We start from the raw sequence: 23,303 nt of genomic DNA, 5'->3' as shown, positions 1-23,303 counted from the left end.
AGTGACTGGGGATGAAGTGACTGGGGATGAAGTGACCGGGGATGAAGTGACTGGGGATGACGTGACTGGGGATGAAATGACCGGTCACCCTTTTACAGACTCTAGAGTGTAATACCAATTTAATCTAAAACATTTTCAGAAATAATTTAATGCCCTATATCAATAGACATTGGTACTAGTAGTGGGCTTCATCTTTTTAAGACCTACTCACTTAGCAATTAAAAAGCAACATAAGGTCTATTCAGAGTTGAGCTATCGATAAATTATCAAACTTAACAGAATGATCTTGAGGACAGGTAGAATTGGATGTCAATCATATGATATACTATTTGTGGGCCGGATTGTATAGAAATACCCAGTCCGTCTCTGCAGGCAGTGTTATTATGTGTTTGTGATGTCCTGTAAAAATAACACCCGTACTCGTTTAATTGTCATCCTGAGTGTTGTTACAGTATTACATGTATCATATGATGTAATATCAAGTATCGTATCGTATCTGTCACGTATCTCTTAATTTCATGTATTTGATCGTATCATAAAGCTTATAGTATCATGTGTCAAAGCTTATCAACTTATCAAGTATTATATGGTATCCTGCATTATAGCATAATATATTATGTATCATATCATATGTGACATCTACAGCAGTACATCCGTTCCTTCAAAAAGGTCAAGGATGAAGCCACTAGTTTTTTTGTCCCTGGTCTGCATTGCTGTCGCTGTAAGTAGATCTTTGGTATTGAAGAGGTGGTTTTTAGATTCAAATCCCGCTGGAGGGGGTTTTTAAACACAAACCCCCTTTGGTTACGCTCATAGATTCTTATGACTGATGTATGCTTTAGTCTTATATTGAAGAGGGGTTTTATCGTAAAAATAATTTTGATGGGGGTTTTAAAAATAAAAATCCCCACTTACCTATGTTCTTGGAATTCGTCGCTTGCATTATTTTTTTTTGTTCTATTTAAACGTACACCCCCCTGGAAGGGGATTCTAAACTCAAACCCCCATTGGCTGCGTTGGGGCAAATGATGGTTTAATATTAAAATCTCACCTAAAATAAACAAAATCAAAGCAAAAAAAAATCAGTCACAAAATTCCACCCACGTCCCCTGCGGGGAGAGGATTTCATTTCGAGGGAGAGGGGGTTGAACCCCCAGCCCCGCCCTCCCCGGCTACGCCCATGGATAGATAAATAGATAGATAGATGGGCAGATAGATAGATAGATCAATAGATAGATAGATAGATAGATAGATAGATAGATAGATAGATAGATAGATAGATAGATAGATAGATAGATAGATAGATAGATAGATAGATCAATAGATAGATAGATAGATCAATAGATAGATAGATAGACAGATAGATAAATAGATTAATAGATAGATAGATAAATAGATAGATAGATAAATAGATAGAAAGAAAATAGATAGATAGATGGATAGATAAATAAATAGATAAATAGATAAATAGATAAATAGTGGGATGTTGCCTGTTCAGGCTGTCTTAAGGTCAACTATGGATGACTGTTGAATTTCAACCAATTACTCTGCAAGCGTTTGGGTGTTATTGTTCGGGTGTATTCCGTGTAGTTGATCAACAATCCAGACAAAACAAACACATCGGTTTTAACTAGTAAAGAGATGTAGTCAACGCTGAAGAACAATGTACCATGTATTTATTCTAAGAAAAGGCCACAGTAAAAGTCTCTGTCACTAAACACGTCGTTACCCTAGAGGATTATATAGCTAACTGATTTTCCGGTCTCTAACCCAACATATCCCAAACGTCACTAGTCCCGTTCAATATGCGTCTTCTATGGTGCGTCGCTAAATAACTAATCTATAAATAAGGTGTCTAACAATAGATAGATAGATAAATAGATAGATAGATAAATAGATAGATAGATAAATAGATAGATAGATAGATAGACAGATAGATAAATAGATCAATAGATAGATAGATAAATAGATAGATAGATAGATAGATAGATAGATAGATTGATTGATTGATTGATTGATTGATTGACATATAAATATACATTTCAGCTCCCAGTGGATGATGACATAGTTACCATGTTTGCAGACGTTGAGAAACTTTTGGACCATACTAAAAGGGAAAATGGTTTGAGCACGAATCAATTTAACTTTCTAGCAAACTACCAAAAAATAAATTAAGTGCAAAGTTTTATTTATGAAGTGGTACAAAGGAATCCTGGTGAAGACTGGAAATTTTAATTCCGAGGATCTTTGGGCGCCTCTGAGTCCACCCAGCTCTATTGGGTACCTGACATTAGTTGGGGAAAAGTAAAGGCGGTTGGTCGTTGTGCTGGCCACATGACACCCTTGTTAACCGTAGGCCACAGAAACAGATGACCTTTACATCATCTGCCCTATAGACCACAAGGGGAACTTTACTTTACTTTACAAAGGAAACACAGAGAGCAGTATTTATACGAATTTCAACAGGGTTTATGAATATGGTCAGATCTATATTTAGGTTTAGGGCGTACCAGAGACATGTTCAATAATTTAGACTATTTAAAGAGAATGCACATAATCTCACTCTATAAATATTAGAAATAAAAATAATTTTTAAAAAGGCTTTTTATTAAGTGTAATGCAAATTAGTTTGGAGAAAGAAGGGGGTATCTGGGTAAAGGTTACCGTGATCGCTTTATTAATGTATTTTATAGAAATAGAATTTGTACGACTCGAATTGGAACTCGAGGGCTCAAGCGGTTAAGCGCTTGGCTTCCAAACCTTGGTGTCCTGGGCTCGAATCTCTCGATAAAGATTGGGATTTTCAAATTTCGGAATTTGTATGGCAACCCTGAGTCTAATGGGTATCTGGCTTTAATTGTGGAAAGTAAAGGCAGTTGGTCGTTGTGCTGGCCACGTGACATCCTTCTAAAATGAAAACGCCAAAACGACCACTACATCAAAAAACGACTTCGCCAAAATGATTCTTCTGCCTCTTACTAGGGGAGATAATACAAACAAAAAGTTTAATTATTTCCCATTTCAAGATTATTCACATATCCTCTAGACCAGCGGTTCTCAACCTTTCAAGCTCGGCGACCCCTTTTTACACCCCCCCCCAACTCTGCCGCGACCCCTTCCCCCCGCACACACACACAACAATAGAAGAATAGACTAAATACAATTCATTTTTTCGATGGTCTTAGGCGACCCCCTGGCAAATCGTCAATCCACCTCCAAGGGGGTCGCGACCCACAGGCTGAGAACCCCTTCTCTAGACATATAACTTGGGTAGAAAAATATCTGTGGCATTGTATGTCTCGAGAGACGATTTTTTTTCCCTTGGAAACGTCTTGTGTGACTAAAGAGGTGACTAAAGAGGTGACTAAAGAGGTGACTAAAGAGGTGACTAAAGAGGTGACTAAAGAGGTCACTTCTTGATAGAGAAGCTGCGGTCACAGGTTGGGCATCTGTAATCACCAGGCGCCGTTGCCCGTTCACCCTTCTTTCTGCTGCTGTTGTGTGTGGCATCTGCAATCCGAGACCCTTCCTTTAAGCTCTCTCTCTCTCCATGTTCATCTATCCCAGCGGTTCTCAGCCTTTTAAGCTCGGCGCCCACTTTTTTACAATCCCCCACTCTGCCGCGACACCCCCACCCACACAGCAATAGAAGAATAAACAGAAACAATTCCATATTTTCAATGGTCTTAGGCGACCTCTGGCAAATCGTCAATCGACCCCCAAGGGGGGGGGTCGCGACCCAAAGGTTGAGAATCCCTGATCTATCCAGTGCCACTTTTGTTTCAGCTGCTAGTGTCGATTTTGAAGAGCTTCCTGTCGCGTTTGCATAGATCAGTATATCTTAGAAGTGGACGACCAGCGGCTCTCCTGCCGTCTGTTAGATATCCATATAGAATATCTTGTGGAAGTCGGTCATGTAGCACTCTGTGGATATGACCAAGCCAACCAAGGCGCCTGCAATGGACCTCATTCACCACTCGTAAACAAACAACATTTGGCCACGTGATCTTATTGATAAAAACAATGGAAAAAAAACTGTCACGTGACAACCATCACGAATTAAACATGAGATCGTAAATTATATAGAAGAGATAGAGCACCACGTGGCTAAATGTTGTTTGTTTTACGATTGGTGAATGAGGTCCATTGTGTGACCCGCAGGTCTGAGAAGATTGAGCGTCACTGACCTAGATTACGTAAAAAACATGAACAATGAGAGATTTTTTTTTTCTGACAGGGTCGACCATATACGAGTTTACTGTTGACTGCAAAGACATCCTTGCCAGCAGTGGCGAAGTAATGAAGTTACTGAACATATATAACATGAAAGGTAGTCTACTTAGTGATGGGAACTAGACTAAATTTTAAAAAGTTGAACTAAAACTAAGTTTCAACTAAAATAAAATGGTTTAACTACACGTTTACCATTAAATTTCAAAAGATTGTTACACTAAACTAACTATTCATAACTTTTTTTTTGGGTGGAGGGGGGTGATCGAGAACTAGCTAATCACCCGAGTGTCTACGGTTCGATCTTATTATTTTAATTTTGCATAAATCTTTTTCCATAATAAAATCAGTAATAAGGAAGATGTTGTGATTTTTTTACCTATAAGTTATTGCACAATAAAATATTTTTTAAAAAGTTGTCTAAATAATTATGTGTGCTTGTATTTTTGCCTTGAATTAAATAAAACCTTTAGAAAATAAGAGTTCTTATATTTAAAAAAAAAATATATTGACTTAATATATAATTGAAAATCGTACTTATTACCGGTAAAGTTTAAAATTAAAAAAAAAAAGAAATAATAACGAACTTACTGGAGTTTTATGAAACATTTGACCTGTGTAACTATTTTAGTGTAAATTAAATACATGCTTGGCTAACCATGGCTATGGGTTATTTTCTGAGTCTGACCACTCCAGATGCAACAAACACTATTGTATAACCGTTAAACGGGCAAGGGAAAAAAACAACGTGGGGTGTTGTTGTCATCACTACAGTACACTAGACTTACATGTGTAGGTCTATCTGACCAGGTTGTTAACATCAGTTGGACACAGTCTAATTCCTGTTTGGGCAGGATGGGTGTGTATCTATTTTAACTCTTTCTCTCCGTAACTATTTACCACATTCTAGTGGAATCAACGTTGGTATCGTCTGTTAGGAGAGAAAGAGTTAATGCTAAGAAAGACCTACGTACATGCTTGACTAACCATGCTAATGGGTTCTTTTTTTGTCGGACATACCGATAGAATTTGAGACTCTTCCCATCATTGCTATAGATACTGCTCTGGCCAGGATCTTGCGTGCGTTCAAATCCAACACTATTTCATCACATTGTCCAAACTAGCCAAAAGAACATTACATGTAACAAGATGAACGAAGTCAAAACTTCAGACTACTTTAAATAATGCATTTATTCACAACGGGGATGTTTGTCTTGTCTAATTAGCCGTCGTTACTTCTCTGTCTCTATCACAAATGAACCTTCCCAAAACTCTGGCCATCTTGTTCTCCATGTACGCCTATTCTGCAACGTCATTCGTCTGACTGACTACGTCACTACTTTTTACCGTCGCTTAAAAACAATACGCAACATATTTATGTACAAAACTAAGATACTCTCCAACTATACTAGGTCACTACAATATCATGATGAAAAAATGTAATAAATATTTATGTACGAAACTAACATACTCTCCAACTAAACTAGGTCACTACAATATCATGATGAAAAAATGTAATAAATATTTATGTACGAAACTAACATACTCTCCAACTAAACTAGGTCACTACAATATCATGATGAAAAATGTAAATCTTTTGTAAAATTCGAATTTTTTTTTTGGTTACGTTACTCATGGAAGTTGGGGGGGGGGGGGGGGGTGAGTTCTGTTACAATTTTTTTATAAGGGGTGAAGGAGGGCATATAAAATAAAAACGTTTTTTTTTTGGGTGTTCCCTAAGTAGACATCCCTGTGTCTTTGTCTTATGTCTCTTGTCTCTGTCTTTTTAGGCTCTAAGGAAGAACAGCAATTACAGTCAAGTATCTATACGGATGACTTCACGGACGCTGAGAAAAGAAATGCCATAGGCCGTATTCAATGTCTTTCTAAAGTTTTTATTTTATTTTTTTATATATCTAGTGCAAATTTTTTTTTTTTAAATATATGAATGTAAATACATATTCGGTGTTGGCCTCCTTCAGTGGTAGACCCAAACTGGTTCATTTTGCGGAGCATTTTTTTTTAGAAAGCTTACATTAACTCGAGGCGCGGTGGCTGAGCGGTAAAGCCCTTGGCTTCCAAACCAGGGACAGGGGTTTGAATCCTGGTGAAGACTGGGATTTTTAATTTCGGGATCTTCGGGCGCCTCTGAGTCCAAGCTCTAATGGGTACCTGACATTAGTTGGGGATAAGTAAAGGCGATTGGTCGTTGTGCTGGCCACATGACACCCTCGTTAACCGTAGGCCACAGAAACAAATAACCTTTACATCATCTGCCCCATAGACCACAAGTTCTGAAAGGGGAACTTTCTCTTTTTTTTTTTTACATGAACTCCCTCCGTCAGTCTCTATTTCACCCTATTCCCATTCACGGATCAAGTTAAAATATTGCACAATTATTCATTGTGAATGATAATACTTAATTCAATCAAAAAAAAAATTTAACCTATTAGTTAATCAATTAATTAATGTGTATATAATTAGGTCGTTCGATAACAATTTTAAACTAACTATTTTAATAAGCACTTGAATAGCTCAGTGGCAAACATGTCGGCCTTTCATCACGAAGACTCGATGTCGAGTTTGAATTATTTCAAATAGCTATTGAAACAATAATATTTTCTTTCTTTTCCTCTCGAATGTCCATAATCATTTTTTTCTAGACATTCAATTTTTTGTTTTGAAAAGGCAGCATGGAAATCTTCTCACCCACAATTGAATGGGCGTGGCGCAGTGGAGCATACTATATATGCTAATTGTGATTAAATTCAAAATAGTTAACGCGATTTCATTCACTATAAGTTTGGTTTAAAACAAAGCAACAAAGCATTTTTATAAGTTACCTATCGAGATGAGTATAGTCGAGTTGTGCCCTAGTTTAATGGACTTTTCTGTCCATATACAACGCAGCTAAGGGTTGCAAACATACTACTGGGTAAAAAATAAATACGTATCTAGATAGATATGCCTTTAATCTATAGTTAGTTTAAATAATATCGGTACCATTTATTCTTCTTTAACGTACATATTGTGCTATTGTTGCGCTACAACCGAAAGACTTCAAAGAGATGATGAATGTAATTTTACGGTTCAAAAAAAGGTACACAAATAAATGCATACATTTTAAAAAACCTAGCTGACAGTTCTTGATTATTAATGTTTTTCTATATTCTGCACACCGGATACACCAGAGAGCTTACTATTTATGGTTATGAAAATCCCCACTAGAAGTCCAACGTGTATGTCGTATAGAGACATAACTAACTGTCAGAGTTATATTTTCATTACAATCTGATACTATAAAATTCAATACAGTCCAGCGTGTATCAAGAATCACAATTTCCACAACAAAGAGAGTTTGTTGTTTTCACACAAACTCAGATGCGACCCCCCGAAATGCCCACCCATAGTTCATCTCTCAATATTTTCAGCGCAAAGAACAGCGCTTTTGTTTACCCCCCAAACGAGAGTATGACAGTACGACTTCTGACTTAGACTTCGGTCCTCCCGCACTGGGCACAAGCTGCCTCCACAGAGTTCGGTCATAGGCGACTTCCGCGGACTCTTCCCAGTTGATACCCACGGATTTTAGGTCTTCTAAGAAGGTGCGACGCCTTGTTCTACGTGGACGGTCTTGTTTTCGCTTTTCTCTATGCGGCCTCTCCGTCATCCCCCCTTCTCCCCACAAAATATGTATCAATGTATATGAATCAGTGGTCCTCACAATACGCTTGTATTGCCCTTAAACCTGGATTCTTAATAGGAGGCCTCAGGGCTTTAAAAGAGGCATCAGTATTGGAGGTGAAAAACTAACTAGTGTTAGCAGCTCCAAATACCTAGGAGCTATTGTCTCAGATGAGGGAACAAAACCCGAATTATTGGCCCGAATAGCACAGTCCACAGCAGCCCTTTCAAAACTTAAAATAATATGGAAAGATAAGGGCTTAGCCCTCGGCACCAAAATCAGACTGATGCGCTCTCTGGTCATGGCCACATTTTTATATGCTTGCGAGTCGTGGAAGTTGAATGCAGAGCTTGAGAGGAGGATCCTAGCAATGGAATTGAGATGCTACAGAAGGATCCTAGGCATCACATTCAAAGACCGCATCACAAACCAAGAAATCAGAGACAGGGTTACTGTAGCGATCGGAGCCCATGACGACCTGCTAACTATTGTGAAAAGACGAAAGCTTAAAACCTTTGGCCACATTACAAGATCTACGGGGCTCGCAAAGACCTTCCTTCAGGGAACAGTGCCAGGGTAAAGAAGAAGAGGTAGACAGAAAAAGCGATGGGAGGACAACATTAAAGAATGGACGGGCCTGCCATTGAGAGAGGTTCTAAACAAGGCAAAAAAAAAAGGAGGAAAGGAGAAAGACGGTCAACAAATCTTGCCTGGTGCCCCAACGGTTCGACTAAGGGATAGGTAAAGGTAAAGGTAAAGCTTCTCGGACGCTTCCATCAAAAGGGTCTGAGCTCCGAAATGGGCATGTGCTGGAAAGATTATCTTAAAAAATAAGGTGTAGACCTTACTGAAGTATTTAGGTACCATTCGACAGCTGCGCTGGACACCTAACCAGCATGGGAGATGGCAGAATGGCTAAAACATTTATTTTTGTTTACACATAACGCAAATTAAATTTATTTCTGATAATCTATTTTAGAGATTTAGTAATGTATTATGGGTAGAAATTTCGAAGGATCGTATTATCTCGTTTAGCACCACATCACGTGCCGAATATGGCCCTCGGGCCGTGTTTAAGGATCAGTCATCTAAGGAAAGCCAAAAACTAGACTTTTGTAAGGAGTAGGGTTAACAGTTTATGAACTCTAGGAATTGTTTTTTTTACACACTTAAATTGTTTCATATTCTACCTTTTTTTTTTACAAAGCTTATATCAATTCACTTTGCCTGTCTGGTAAAAAGTTTGTACAAATTATTTTTCCCACACTAATGAAGTTGAAACTTTACACAATCATTCACTGGCACAGACTGTCAGACAAGACATGAATCAATAACAAAAAATAACGCATTAGTCAATTAATTACTGGTAATTACTTTTTTTAATACCCACAAGGGAAATTAATCCTTCAGTAATCACAGATACGACTAAATATGTAGGGTTTCGTTCCCTTAGAAAATAAAACACATTTCTTCTACACCCATTCTTGGATCAAGTTGAAACTTTAAACAGTTATGAATCAATTAAAAAAATTAACCCATTAGTCAATTAATTATTGGTAATTAATAAATTATTAAATAACTTAACATTAATAATAAATATAGTTGTAAGTGCGGAGTTCTTTCCCTTAGAGAAGGTTTATTCTTTTAAAAAAAAAAAGGGATTTTAAAAAAATATTTTGCTTGGTTAATGTTTCAGATGCATGGATGCTGTTTCTGCTCAAGATACACTATGCTACAGCAAGAATCAAGGCAATGTTTGGTCAGTAATGTTTGTTCTCAGACATTTTTTTTAAAGACATTTTGATAAAGTCCCTCCAAAATTGAAGTTGATTAGAGCGTAGCCTAAGCCTCAGTTCTGAGTGGGGTGGGGGGTGGGGATGGCGAAAGGCAGGGTTTGAACCCGTGACCATCGAGACGACAGTCCTGCGCGCATACCCCACGACCAGCCAGCCATACTATCAAAAATGTAAGGAGTATGTATGTTTGTAGGTAAATGTAAGGAGTATGTATGTTTGTAGGTAAATGTAAGGAGTATGTATGTTTGTAGGTAAATGTAAGGAGTATGTATGTTTGTAGGTAAATGTAAGGAGTATGTATGTTTGTAGGTAAATGTAAGGAGTATGTATGTTTGTAGGTAAATGTAAGGAGTATGTATGTTTGTAGGTAAATGTAAGGAGTATGTATGTTTGTAGGTAAATGTAAGGAGTATGTATGTTTGTAGGTACGTATGCTCCACACAGACGACAAAACCATTTGACTAATCTTGATCCAACATGGCGTAAATGTTCTTTTGATAATGGCGGAGACCGTAATGAATGTTGAATTACCTCCCCACAACAGGAAGGCCCTTAAAAATACAAAAATAAATACCTAAAAATTATCTTTATTAAAGAACGAAACTTTTTTTGGCAAATCGCGAAGACAACACCAATCAGTGGACAGGCCTACCACTGGAAGAGATGCTACTTAAGGCAAAAGACAGAAAATAATAGAGGTAGACGGTTGACAGATCATGTGCGGTGCCCCAACGGTTTAACAGACTAAGGGATAGGTGAGGTGAAAGCAATACGCATTGCCATTTATTTCTAAAAGCATAGTGCCTGATAATCTGATAATGAATGACTTTAAAACAAAAGTACTGATATATACAATGACATCCATCCCAGGGGCGCTACAGCTCGTGGAGGGCTCTGGCCTGCTTCAACACATCCCTCCGTTCAGATCTCTCCTGGGCCTTTCGTCTCCACGCCCTAACCCCAAGCTGTTGCAGATATGCCTCCACATCTTCAATCCATCGCATTCGGGGTCTGCCTTTGGGTCGCCTGCCTTTTGGTTGTTGCCTGTATACAATTTTCGCTCCTCTGTTATCTGACTTTTAAGGTGACCTGCTCAACGTAGTCTGTCCTTTTTTTTTATTTCAGTCACTATAGGTGGGTCTTCATACAATTGATATATCTCATGGTTAGTGCGTGTCCTCCACCATGTTTCATATTGTATAGCACCATAGATTTCCCTAAGGATTTCGCGTTCCCAAGTATTTAGTTGACATATTTTGATTCTGTATTTTTTCCTATTCTACCTTGTGATGGGGTCTCCTCTTCTTATTTCTGAACCCTCGTCTACGAGTATCTTGCTACGCCACTGCTGTTGCCCACTGTTCTGAGATCCCTCATGTAGATCCGGTTAAAAAAAAAAGATGACTTTGATAATGAATGAAGGTATCTCTCTGTAATTTCAATACAGTATCACCACTTCACGTGCCGAATATGGCCCGCGGGCCGTATTTAAGGATCAGTCATCTAAGGAAAGCCAAAAACTAGACTTTTGTAAGTAGTAGGGTTAACAGTTCATGAACTCTAGGAATTGTTGTTTTTTTACACACTTAAATTGTTTCATATTCTATCTTTTGTTTCTTACAAAGCTTATATCAATTCACTGTGTCTGGTAAAAAGTTTGTAACCCACAGCACGGGTTTATTTGCGAACTTTCAGCTGGACAGGAGAATGAAAAGATGTCCAAATAAATGATACAAATTTTTTACAATTATGACGAAGCCTGAGTTAGTAGTGGGAATGTAGACACAAATCTAAAAGCTTATAAAGTTTATATCTCATTATCAATACAAGTTTTTGATTTGTTTAGATAGGGGACAGACATTGCAGCCATTATTCGGCAAACTTGTGTTTGTGCTTCACCGCATAGTTAAAACTATGGTGGATGGTTTGCTGAATGGTGAGAACCCCCCTTCTCTCTCTCTCTTTCTGCTCTCTCTCTTTCTCTACCACACTCATTTTCTCTGTTGTTTTGTCTTTGTCAATCTGTCAACAAACTTCTTTTTTTTTAAATCTTTGTTAATTGTTTTTCTTTCAATATTCAAAAACTTTCTTTCTTAATCTCTTTCTGTTAATCTTTTTATCTCTCTCAATCTCTTTCTTAATCTCTTTCTGTTAATCTTTTTATCTCTCTCAATCTCTTTCTCAATCTCTTTCTGTTAATCTCTTTCTCTTTCTCTTTCTTAATCTCTTTCTGTTAATCTCTTTCTCTCTCTCAATCTCTTTAAATCTCTTTCTGTTAATCTCCTTTTTTCTTTCAATCTCTTTCTGTTAATCTCTTTCTCTCTCTCTCAATCTATTTTTTTTAATCTCTTTCTCTCTCTCAATCTCTTTCTCTCCTCAATCTCTTTCTCTCCTTAATCTCTTTCTGTTAATCTCTTTCTCTCTCTCAATCTCTTTCTGTTAATCTCTTTCTGTTAATCTCTTTCTCTCTGTCAATCTCTTTCACTCCTCAATCTCTTTCTGTTAATCTCTTTATCTCTCTCAATCTCTTTCTGTTAATCTTTTTCTCTCTCTAAATCTCTTTCTCTCTTTTAATCTCTTTTTTGTTATTCTCTTTTATTATATCAATCTCTTTCTGCTAATCTCTTTCTCTGATTCACGTTTATTGTTTTCTCTCTGTTTCTCTTTCTCTCTTTTGTGTCTCCTTTTGCCCCCCCCCCCTCTCTCTTTTCTTTGTTTATACTTTATATATTTGTCTCTCAACCTCCCCGGCTCTAAATCCGTGAGAGTGTCAATACTTTATGTGTGTCCTTATTATGGTGTCATTATTATAGTGTCAATATTTTATGTGCGTCAACAGTTTATGTGTGTTAATTATTATAGTGTCAACATTTTATGTGTGTCAACATTTTATGTGTGTCAACATTTTATGTGTGTCAATATTTTATGTGTGTCAATATTTTATGTGTGTCAATATTTTATGTGTGTCAATATTTTATGTGTGTCAATATTATGGTGTCATTATTATGGTGTCAATATTTTATGTGCGTCAATATTATGATGTCAATATTTTATGTGTGTCAATATTTTATTTGTGTCAGTATTATTGTTTCAATATTTTATGTGTGTCAATATTTTATTTGTGTCAGTATTATTGTTTCAATATTTTGTGTGTGTCAATATTTTATTTGTGTCAGTATTATTGTTTCAATATTTTATGTGTGTCAATATTTTATGTGTGTCAATATTTAATGGGGGAATATATCTCTGTATACAAATGCCTTGTGTTAATGTCCATGCTTCTTGTGTGACATGTTTTGTAGTCAATCGAAGACTCAACGAAAGGACTGAACTATTTACACACGTTTAAGTGAGTAATTTACACAAATCAAAGGGAGGCGCGGTGGCTGAGTGGTAAAGAGCTTGCCTTACGAACCGAGCGATCCCAGGTGAAGACGTATTTTTTTATTTTGGGATCATTAGGGCGCCTCTGAGTCCACTCATCTCTAATGACTACCTGATCATTAGGGCGCCTCTGAGTCCACTCATCTCTAATGACTACCTGATCATTAGGGCGCCTGTGAGTCCACTCATCTCTAATGACTACCTGATCATTAGGGCGCCTCTGAGTCCACTCATCTCTAATGACTACCTGATATTAGTTGGGGAAAAGTAAAATGACGTTTGGTCGTTGTGATGGTCACGTGACTTTACTCGCTAGCCGTGTTTCACAGAAACAGACGACCTTAACATCATCTGTTTGCAAGGTATGATTGGTGCCGGTGTTGAACAGTGCGCTGGTGCCCATGTTGAACAGTGCGCTGGTGCCCATGTTGAACAGTGCGCCGGAGCCCATGTTGGAAAGTGCGCTGGTGCCCATGTTCAACAGTGCACTGGTGCCCATGTTGAACAGTGCGCTGGTGCCCATGTTGAACAGTGCGCTGGTGCCCATGTTGAACAGTGCGCTGGTGCCCATGTTGGAAAGTGCGCTGGTGCCCATGTTGAACATTGCGCTGGTGCCCATGTTGAAAAGTGCGCTGGTGCCCATTTTGAACATTGCGCTGGTGCCCATGTTGAACAGTGCGCTGGTGCCCATGTTGAAAAGTGCGCTGGTGCCCATGTTGAACAGTGCGCTGGTGCCCAATTTGAACAGTGAGCTGGTGCCCGCTCTAAACAGTTAGCTGGTGCGCCTCATAAGCGTCGACTAAAAGGTAGTTAAGTACACTATTTTGTTGTATCTGTCTTTATTCTTTACGTGACTTAATTGCTTGTTTGTGTGTGTGTGTTTACATAGTTTATGATTATCATTTATCGTATTTATCACTATTTGATGACTTGTTCTTTTAAGGTGGTGGAAGGTATGGATCTCCCTATAAGCCGGTCAAATTCATAGACTACAATAAAGTTAAAGCTAAATCTGGCTAACGTAAGTTCCAAATTTGTATTCTATTTCCTGTTTTGAATTAATTTAGAATGTTCAAATGTACTCACGTACTCTAGTCGGATGTTTGTTCGTTATGTTATGGTTACATAATGCTTTTCGATAGAGTAATACTGGAAGTATTCTGTGGGGATGCTTAAGCCTGTTTAGGAATTTATCGTTGTCCATTCACTGTTATTTAAATATTTATGTTCATATAACTTCTAGGCGGGGTGGGGTGATTGTAGCGTAACTGAGCTGTTTATTTTATGCGTGTGTCCAGCGTGTCAGAAGGTCATGTCCATTGTGTGTGTGTGTTCTTAGTACTAATGTCGAGTGAGATGTGTTTGTGCTCGTTGACTGCTGTCTACTGCAATCTTGTTAAATAAAGCCATAAAGTTGGTATTTTAATAAAGTCATTTCATGAAGTCATAATTCTGATGTGATGACAAAGGCTAGTTCCTCTGGTTCCCTTATTTAATCCTTCTGCATTCAGACAGTGTCCTCCATCGTGTCTGACCGCAGAACTGACCAGTTGTCTGTTTCTCCTAGTTCATATTTCTTGTCGGAATCTGTCTATATCACCACTACTGTGCCTACCATCACCACTACTGTGCCTACCATCACCACCACTGTGCATACCATCACCACTATTGTGCCTACCATCACCACTACTGTGCCTACCATCACCACTACTGTGCCTACCATCACCACTATTGTGCCTAACATCACCACTACTGTGCCTACCATCACCATTACTGTGCCTACCATCACCACTACTGTGTACGTCTGCAAGACAACGTCAGCTACCACTGCCTTAGCCCCTTTTAATTTTATTCTTCAACTTGTAAATAAATATTATTGTAATTTTGTACAGCCATTGCATATTTTCAATTTTTATTTTGTTTCTCATATAATAAGATATGTTTGTAAAATGTTTGACATGTTTCGGATGTTCCTACAGAGCTGAAGATAATTACTTCCCAATCCTAACCTCCCGCAGAACGACGGGGTAGAGGGCAGACTATGAACCAGGGCCATAGAGAAGACCAAACGACTGCACGACAAGGCAGCCATCCTTTTAAGTTATAAATTGTACTGTTAATTAATTATTCTTCACTTTTACTTCACAGTAATAATCACAACCTTCAAGCAATGCTTTTAAGAGAGGAGAGTCTGAATTCAACATTCTGGGAAACAAATCTGAAACAATTTGCGGCATTTTATTGTGATAAGTCAAAAATAAATAAATCAATCTAAATAAATAACATCGTTTTTCTACAGTTTAAAACTCTACTTTTTGTCTGTGGCATTTTACGTCTCAAGAGACGATCTTTTCCCTTTGCAACTTCTCGTGTGACTTAAATATGCCAATCCTTGATTCGCCACAGCTAAAAATAAAGTGGCACTGGATAGATCCACATGGAGAGAGAGCATAAAGGAAGTGTCCCGGATTGCAGATGCCATACACACCAGAAGTAGAAAGAAGGGTGAAAGTACAACGGCGCCTGGTGATTACAGATGCCCAACCTGTGACCTCAGCTGTGTAATGGGAAAAGATGAGGACTTTGTTATCTTATTATTGTATTAGTGGTTCTATGTTCGCCTGAATACAGGGCCGGCCATAGCTAACTGAAGGTCCTAGGCGAAGTGAATAATATGGTGGCCCCAAATGATATATTAAAACAAAAATGTAAGCCCCAAAAATATGCAATGAATTAAAAACCTTTTTTAATCTATTTCTACATCAATTATAAGTTAAATTCATAGCGCGCCGATAGTGCACATGCAGTGCATGGACGATTCGTGATCACATGACTAGAAATAACGTTTTGACATTTCATCCAAAAGGAAGAAACAAAGGTATTCTAACATCTGTAGTCTAACAAGAAGATCTAAATATTTGTGAGTAAAGCTTGCATCAGAGTAGAGACTTAGAGCGAGGCTAGTAGACATAGAGCCATAGAGTTCTGCTATGTTTGAGATTTAATCCATGTTTCGCAATTTTTTAAACTCAATTATAAATATTTGTGCCTTACGCGAGGCACCAATCAATCAGAGCGTGACCTCCGTGTCGAAGGTGCCGATCGGAGGTCCTAGGCGGCTGTCTAGTTTGCTTATGCCTAAGGCCGGCCCTGCTGTATATAATCCAATAACTTAAGATTTGTGTCCCCTTCCATTCTATGCAGATTTCCAAGTGTAAGTTGTCTCACATGATCCTCAATCTGCCAGAGTTTCCTTGACATGTGTCCCCCACCCAAACGAAAAGTAAAAAGAAAAACACAGCAAAGGCAGCAGTTCAAAACGTTTACCTGAGACACTCCAGGGGAAAAAATATTCGTGCTTAAACCTCCCCCATCGGATTTAACTTTGGAGCATGGTGAAGCTCTGCTACACTGATCGGGAAGAGTTTAAGAATGTAATAATAATAAAAAAAGACACCCTTCACATATAACTGTGACCCAGGAAATCTTCCTACGTTCTGGGCCTCAGAAATTGATTCACCTGGAGGATCTCAGTTAAAGTAAATCTAAGTTCAGGCAATCCTTTTTGTAACGCACAATTACTTAACTGTAGTGCTGAGTAAGCCCCTATGGTGTACAACAGCCCCATTTGGTGCAACACACTCTCTATGGTGTACAACAGCCCCCTATGTAGTACAACAGCCTCTATGGTGTACAAGAGCCCCCTATGGTGTACAAAAGCCCCCTATGGTGTACAACAGCCCCCTATGGTGTAAAACAGCTCCCTATGGTGTACAACAGCCCCCTATGGTGTACAACAGCCCCCTATGGTGTACAACAGCCCCCTATGGTGTACAACAGCCCCCTATATTCTACAACAGCCACTATGGTGTACAACAGCCTCTATGGTGTACAACAGCCTCTATGGTGTACAACAGCATCCATGGTGTACAACAGCCTCTATGGTGTACAACAGCCCCATTTGGTGTAAAACACTCTCTATTGTGTACAACAGCCTCTATGGTGTACAACAGCCTCTATGGTGTACAACAGCATCCATGGTGTACAACAGCCTCTATGGTGTACAACAGCCCCATTTGGTGTAAAACACTCTCTATTGTGTACAACAGCCTCTATGGTGTACAACAGCCCCTATGGTGTACAACAGCCTCTATGGTGTACAACAGCCTCTATGGTGTACAACAGCCTCTATGGTGTACAACAGCATCCATGGTGTACAACAGCCTCTATGGTGTACAACAGCCCCATTTGGTGTAAAACACTCTCTATTGTGTACAACAGCCTCTATGGTGTACAACATCCTCTATGGTGTACAACAGCCCCTATGGTGTACAACAGCCTCTATGGTGTACAACAGTCATGAGAAATGTCATCACTCTAGCTAGAGTAGAATCGCTGTAGCAGAGGCGTAGGCTCTCCTCCCCTCCCATCCGTTTGTCTGATTTCTGAGAACGTTGTAGTATCCACGTTTAAAAGTTTTATGTGAAACTTAAAACGACTTCTCTTAATTACATTATTTTATTTATAGAAATATTGGTTATAATATAATATAAACTTGATAAAAACGTCATTTAATATATGAAGTTTCACCCGGTGCGACACTGCACTCATGAGTGACGCGAATGTCTGGCAGGTGGAGATTTCTTATCTTATCTTATATAAAACAGACGTTACTTCAAAAAAAGATGATGATTACGCCCTACGCGTCACGCATTTAGACATGCATATTAACCAAAGACATAAATTCTGCCAAGTCACTAGTTTTTCTGGCTAGCTAGAACAACCCATTCCATGCTCTAATAGCAGAGATATGGTTATGTCAGCGCTGGATGTGGAAAAATGTTAGCTCCAAAATCTAGCTCAGGTGTACCTCAAGGAACAGTCTTAGGTCAACTACTACTTTTAATTCACATAAATGATTTATTAAATTGCATTAGTTCAGGAACAAAAGTCAGATTATTTGCAGACGATTGCATAATATATAGAAACAGAAATTTTACAAAGAGAATTAGATGAATTACATAAATTGGAATCTAATTGCAGCATGTCTTTCCACCCAGCAAAATATCAGTTATTAAGAGTAGCAAAAAAACTAAAACAAATTAATTAATTAACACAGACTAAAAACGCAAAATACCTAGGTGTTTTAATAAACAAAAAACTGTCATGGAATCCACATATCGATGAAACTATAAAAAAAAATCAGTCATAGCATTAGGGTTTATTAAAAGAAATGTCTATAAATCAAATAAGAACATAAAACTAAAATATTATTTAATCCTGGTTAGGCCAATAATAGAATATGCATCCTCTGTTTGGGATCCGTCAACTCAAGAAAACATTAAGAAACTGGAACAGACACTAAATTGAGCAGTGAGATTCAAAACAAACGAATATTCACATTTGACTAGAGTAACATCTTTAGTAAAATCACTAAATTTAGAAAGCCCCAGGATAGAAGACTGAAAGGTAAAGTGGCAATTATACATAGATCACTGAACTAAAATCTTCAAATACAAAAACATAATTTAATAAAATACTCAGAAAGACAAAGATAAAGGCACATTCCTCATTCCATATGCTAGGACAAAATATGTACAATGCTCTTTCTTCCCTAGCGCTATTAGGGCATGGAATGGGTTGCCTGAGCTAGCCAGGAAAACCAGTGACTTGGCAGAATTTATGTCATTGGTTAATATGCATGACTAAATGCATGAAGCGTAGGACGTAATCATCTTTTTGAAGTAACGTCTGTATCATATAAGATAAGAAGAAGATAATATAGGTCACATCTAGGACTGCTTAGCCTCGTGAAATAATGAATCCTCCTTAATCTCCGAGCTCAAAGACAACTTTAATCCTTATTATACTAATTTAATATATAGGTCTGTGACTAATGCTTATACACATAATTGGATCTAAATATTTAAGACTAAATTATTATAAAACACTTGTTTCCGGTGTATAATATGGCGCGTACTATTAAATAGTAAACAAATCAGTACTGGTGGCAGGACTATATCATCCATATCTACGACTAGAAACTAATCTAGACATCTAGATCTACACTTTTGGAGAAGATACCCAACCTAAGTTAGCCTTGTTAGGCTTGTTATGTTTCAATAGATTTTGGCACTTTAGATCTAGATTAGAATTGACTAGATTTTAATTTTAGATCATCTAGATCTAGAATCTAGATTCTAGATCTACTGTAACTATCTTACTTAGTGATAGTGACAGTCTTATCTCTAGATTCTAGATCTAGTAGATCTAGACTAGTCTAGAATTATATATAATCTAGATTGATGAATGATCTGGTTACTGGTTAAAAGACTAGCTAGATTCTAATCCAGATTAAATCTAGATCTAAGATCTAGACCTAAATGATTAGTAGAGATATCATCAAGTCCAAGAGTCTAGAGTGACTAAGACTACTAAGAAGTCTATCTAGATCTATAACTCTATACTATACTCTATTATATTAAAAAAGTATTATAATAATCATAGATTATACATAATACTAATAGCGATAGGTCTAGAATCTAGATCTACTCTTGATGATATCATACAAAGCATGATCATGACAGATCTATCAAGATTTCTAGATCTAGAACTCTATCATCTTTCTATCTAGATCTAGATCTATCTATCATAATCTATAATTATAGATAGCATTCTAAGGATTTATAAAGAGATCTCTAGATAGTAGATATATATTAGATCTATACTATATATAAGGCAGATATCTAACTCAGTAACTGCCTCATATCCCAATTCTTTGGGGACAAACTTTTTAAACCTTAAAGAAAGAAAAAATATAAAAATTAAATATTAAATCTGTCTTTCTTTAGCTTCAACAGTTATAAAATAGATGTAAACCTTTGAATATATATATATATATTGTTTTGAATCCAAAGCTTCTAAAGACTATTTAATATTTTATGTTTAGATTTAGAGTTGCTAGTTCATGCTCAGAGCATTTGGAAAATTACAAACTAAAAATCTTATAACATTCTCTCCTTGTCAGAGTGATGTAAGAACGGCTGTCAGGCTGTAGATCAGTTATGTGCATATATGTATTACTTTGTATTGATTGATTCAGTAAAGCTTCGGGGTTAACATGTCAACTGGAATTAGATCTTTAATCTTGAAACATGATTGATGAGAATCTTTAAATATTAAAACATTTAAATCGGTTGTTTGTTAGAAGTATTGAATTACCGAATTATTTATGGATAAAGTCAGCGTGGTTTAAATTACAAACTACTAAGGTCATAATGCTCAAGATATGAACATGTTTGACTTGACAAGTAAATGAACATCTAGTGTTGTGTAGTGCATTGTCAAGGAAGAAAAGAGCATACTGGTCAGTCAAGCAGCCACCTCATACTATTAAATTGGCCAGTCCTTTCTTAATGACCTATCTCCCTTTTTCTTCTTCTTCTTCTAGCCAGCTTTATTGCTGCTGAGCTGTGAGCTCTTTTCCAGACTGTGCCAAGAAAAAAAAGTGTGCTGTTCTCCCTTCAGTTGTTCAGCACTGCCATACAGGGTGTTGGTTATGTTGGGCGTCTCCCTTTTGAATATACAGTTCACTTTAGATAGTCTGATGCACTTAGTATTCCAACACAGACTTATTAATGTAATTAATGTATACATTAGTCCAAATATTTTTAGAATGTTGGTTGGCTTAAGTCATGTGTTTTGTATTTCTAGACGAATTTTCTTTTGGAGTCTTTTATTTGTTTTATACCCTTGAAAGTTTTATTAAATCATTAACATTTCTTTGAAGTCAACTGATATGGTATAATATATATACTGTCACGTCTCTCCTACTATCCAGGCTCTCTTCAAACTGTACCACACGACACAACGAACTTAAAGAACCTCACAACTCAGGGCTCCAAAGTATCAGTCAGTTTAATTTCAAATACATTGGCAATTGGCAACAACATTAACACTGTCTTTACAAAAAGCTTAGTCTTGCTCCGCCTGACTTCACACACCGTGCTGGTTCTCGCCTCGTACTGGTCACATTGCGAGGTAACGTGAAGTGAAGTCTTTCTGACACACTCGCTCTTATATAGTGTCTCTACTGGCCTACTCGAACCTTCTTGACCACTCCAGTTGATCACTTTCGCAGTGACATGCGTGCGTAATATTTACGACATTGGTCCTTGCCGAAGTGGCGTGTACTGTCACTGGTCTCGGTTGATCGCTCGTCCTGCGCTGCACTGTGGCAATTTGGGTAGGTTAAAAACACACAGCACTACCCCCATCTGTGTCACCACCAGGTTTACAACAATACATTTTTTCAAAGACTTTTTAAACTTAACTGTGACACTGTCCATTATACAGAAGTAACAAAGAACTTTTTTTTTTTAGATTTTATTTTTATGCAAAATAAAAAAAAAAATTGGTTACTTAAATTAGAAGTGTACAGGGTGGCCAAGATAAAAGGCTTGGTGTGATTACAAGAGTACAAATATTTACAGAAAAGTAGATCATAATATAGATGGTTGCCTGGTCATGCACGCTGGACTGGACTTTATTAATGGTCATGGGTTCAAACCCTGCCTGCTCTCATCCCCTGTCGTCCTGCGGTTTGGACTAGGAAGTAAATTATCTTCAACTCTGAAGGAACATCCGAAACGTGTTTAGTAAAACAAACCTTTTACAAACAAAATAAAAAAAAACAAAAACAGGAAAATATTACAACATACATTAATCATAATCATAATCATTTCATAGTTCACAGGAGGTGTAGAAAATATGGACAGTGAACTTTGATACACAAATATGCACACCTCAACATATTTTGGAAAACTTTTTGTCAGTTCATTTAGTGGGGTTTCCTCATATGTATTTCTAATGTTTAACTCTTCAATAGTTATCCCACAAATAAAAATCACAAGCAGATAGATCTGGCCCTCTTTTTTGCTGGCTTGGCTGTAGAATTTTGTAAGCATTCTGAGTTTCTGGATAACAAAGTGTCAAGCATCCCTCATAGTCATAACAACAGAATATTTCCGTATTACACGCTTATTTTATTATCTTATAAAGTGCTGATGTTCTTTCATAACAAAAGATAATTACCTCCTGTCCATGTATCAATCTAGCCGTATGTTAATAAGAGACTTAAACTCTGCTAAGTCATAGGATTTCTGAGCTGATTCAGGCAACTTATTCCATGGCTTTTGTATCGGCCTACATCTATTTAGAAAAGTACACTTTGTAAGAAACTAGATGATCTTCCTTTTTTATCTACTCTACTGATTGTATTTCAACTAAAGCCTTTGTGCATGAATAATGTAATCATGAATTGGTTTATGGTCTTTAGCTCAACAGTTGGAAATAATTTGTATTTATTTCTTAAAAAATAGTTCTTGGTGATGTGCTATAAAATAGGCCCATAATCATTATAGCTTCTATTGGTCCTAGTTATAAAGAGCATTATAAGCAAATGTAAAAAGATTGTATGAATGCTTAAGTGCAAGTACTCTTTTAAGTGGCAACTGTTTGGAGCTTGTATAAAGCATCATATGATAAGATAAGATAATTTTATTGATCCAATCAAATGGAAATTCAGTTTGACATGTATTGCTTTGATGTTTGCCTAAGAATTTTTTAACGGTATTTCTTCAACATTATTATCACAGTTAACACACACACAAAATATAAACAAAAGAAAACAATACATTGTTAATCTATTCTCATATGAAAAATCCGTTGTCTTCTGTTCATTAAACCACAATTGTAGTGGAATAAAATCTAAAATTCTCAAATAACAAAATAAATGTTTATTCTTTAGGCAATGTCTGAGGAAGTGAGTGAAGCAAAGGATTTGCAGCCCAATCCAAAAGAAGACATCCAAGATCTTCGTAAAGCATTAAAACAATGGGAATCTGCATTTTACATTGTGCACCAACGAAAACCAGACAAGGTGATCATTGGAATAGAAAAATAATCAACTCTTAACCGGTGAATGAGTGTTAAAGTGTTTGGCTTTCAAACCATTTGGTCTTGGGTGAACACTGGGGTTATGAATTTGGGCATTTTTAGGATGCCAATAACTTTTATTGGAAAAGTAAAGGCGTTTGGTCATTGTGCTGGCCACATGACACCCTCTTAACAGTCTGCCATAGAAACAGATGACCTTTACATCATCTGCTCTGTAGATCACAAGGTCTGAAAAGGTTACTTGACAAACT

The 23,303-nt window shown here is 37.3% G+C and overlaps 2 protein-coding genes across 3 annotated transcripts in view; both read left to right on the top strand.

The window, feature by feature from the left end:
* Positions 1 to 645: 645 nt before the first annotated feature.
* LOC106055094 (uncharacterized) lies at positions 646 to 15,380 on the top strand. 2 transcript variants are annotated; one of them, XM_056036956.1, is made up of 8 exons: positions 646 to 721; positions 2,047 to 2,122; positions 4,238 to 4,330; positions 6,021 to 6,101; positions 9,612 to 9,674; positions 11,558 to 11,647; positions 14,039 to 14,116; positions 15,244 to 15,380. In XM_056036956.1, the coding sequence occupies exons 1-7, from the start codon at positions 677 to 679 to the stop codon at positions 14,113 to 14,115; spliced, it is 525 nt and encodes a 174-aa protein (XP_055892931.1). In that variant the 5' UTR covers positions 646 to 676; the 3' UTR covers position 14,116; positions 15,244 to 15,380. The 2 variants fall into 2 exon arrangements, with proteins under 2 accessions (XP_055892931.1, XP_055892930.1); XM_056036955.1 differs by having other exon boundaries at positions 6,021 to 6,110.
* A 7,527-nt stretch (positions 15,381 to 22,907) lies between these two features.
* LOC106063047 (ATP-dependent DNA helicase Q4-like) overlaps positions 22,908 to 23,303 on the top strand; it is a 402,519-nt gene continuing 402,123 nt past the window's right edge. The window contains exon 1 of the mRNA XM_056034885.1: positions 22,908 to 23,035. The gene's annotated coding sequence lies outside the window, so the exon portion shown is untranslated. The remainder of the gene's footprint in view (positions 23,036 to 23,303) is intronic.

This window comes from Biomphalaria glabrata, chromosome 7, assembly GCF_947242115.1.
Source record: "Biomphalaria glabrata chromosome 7, xgBioGlab47.1, whole genome shotgun sequence".
In the NCBI taxonomy this organism is placed as follows: Eukaryota; Metazoa; Mollusca; class Gastropoda; family Planorbidae; genus Biomphalaria; species Biomphalaria glabrata.
The sequence above is the reverse complement of the archived record's forward strand: the minus strand, read 5'-3'. Positions and strand labels throughout refer to the sequence as shown.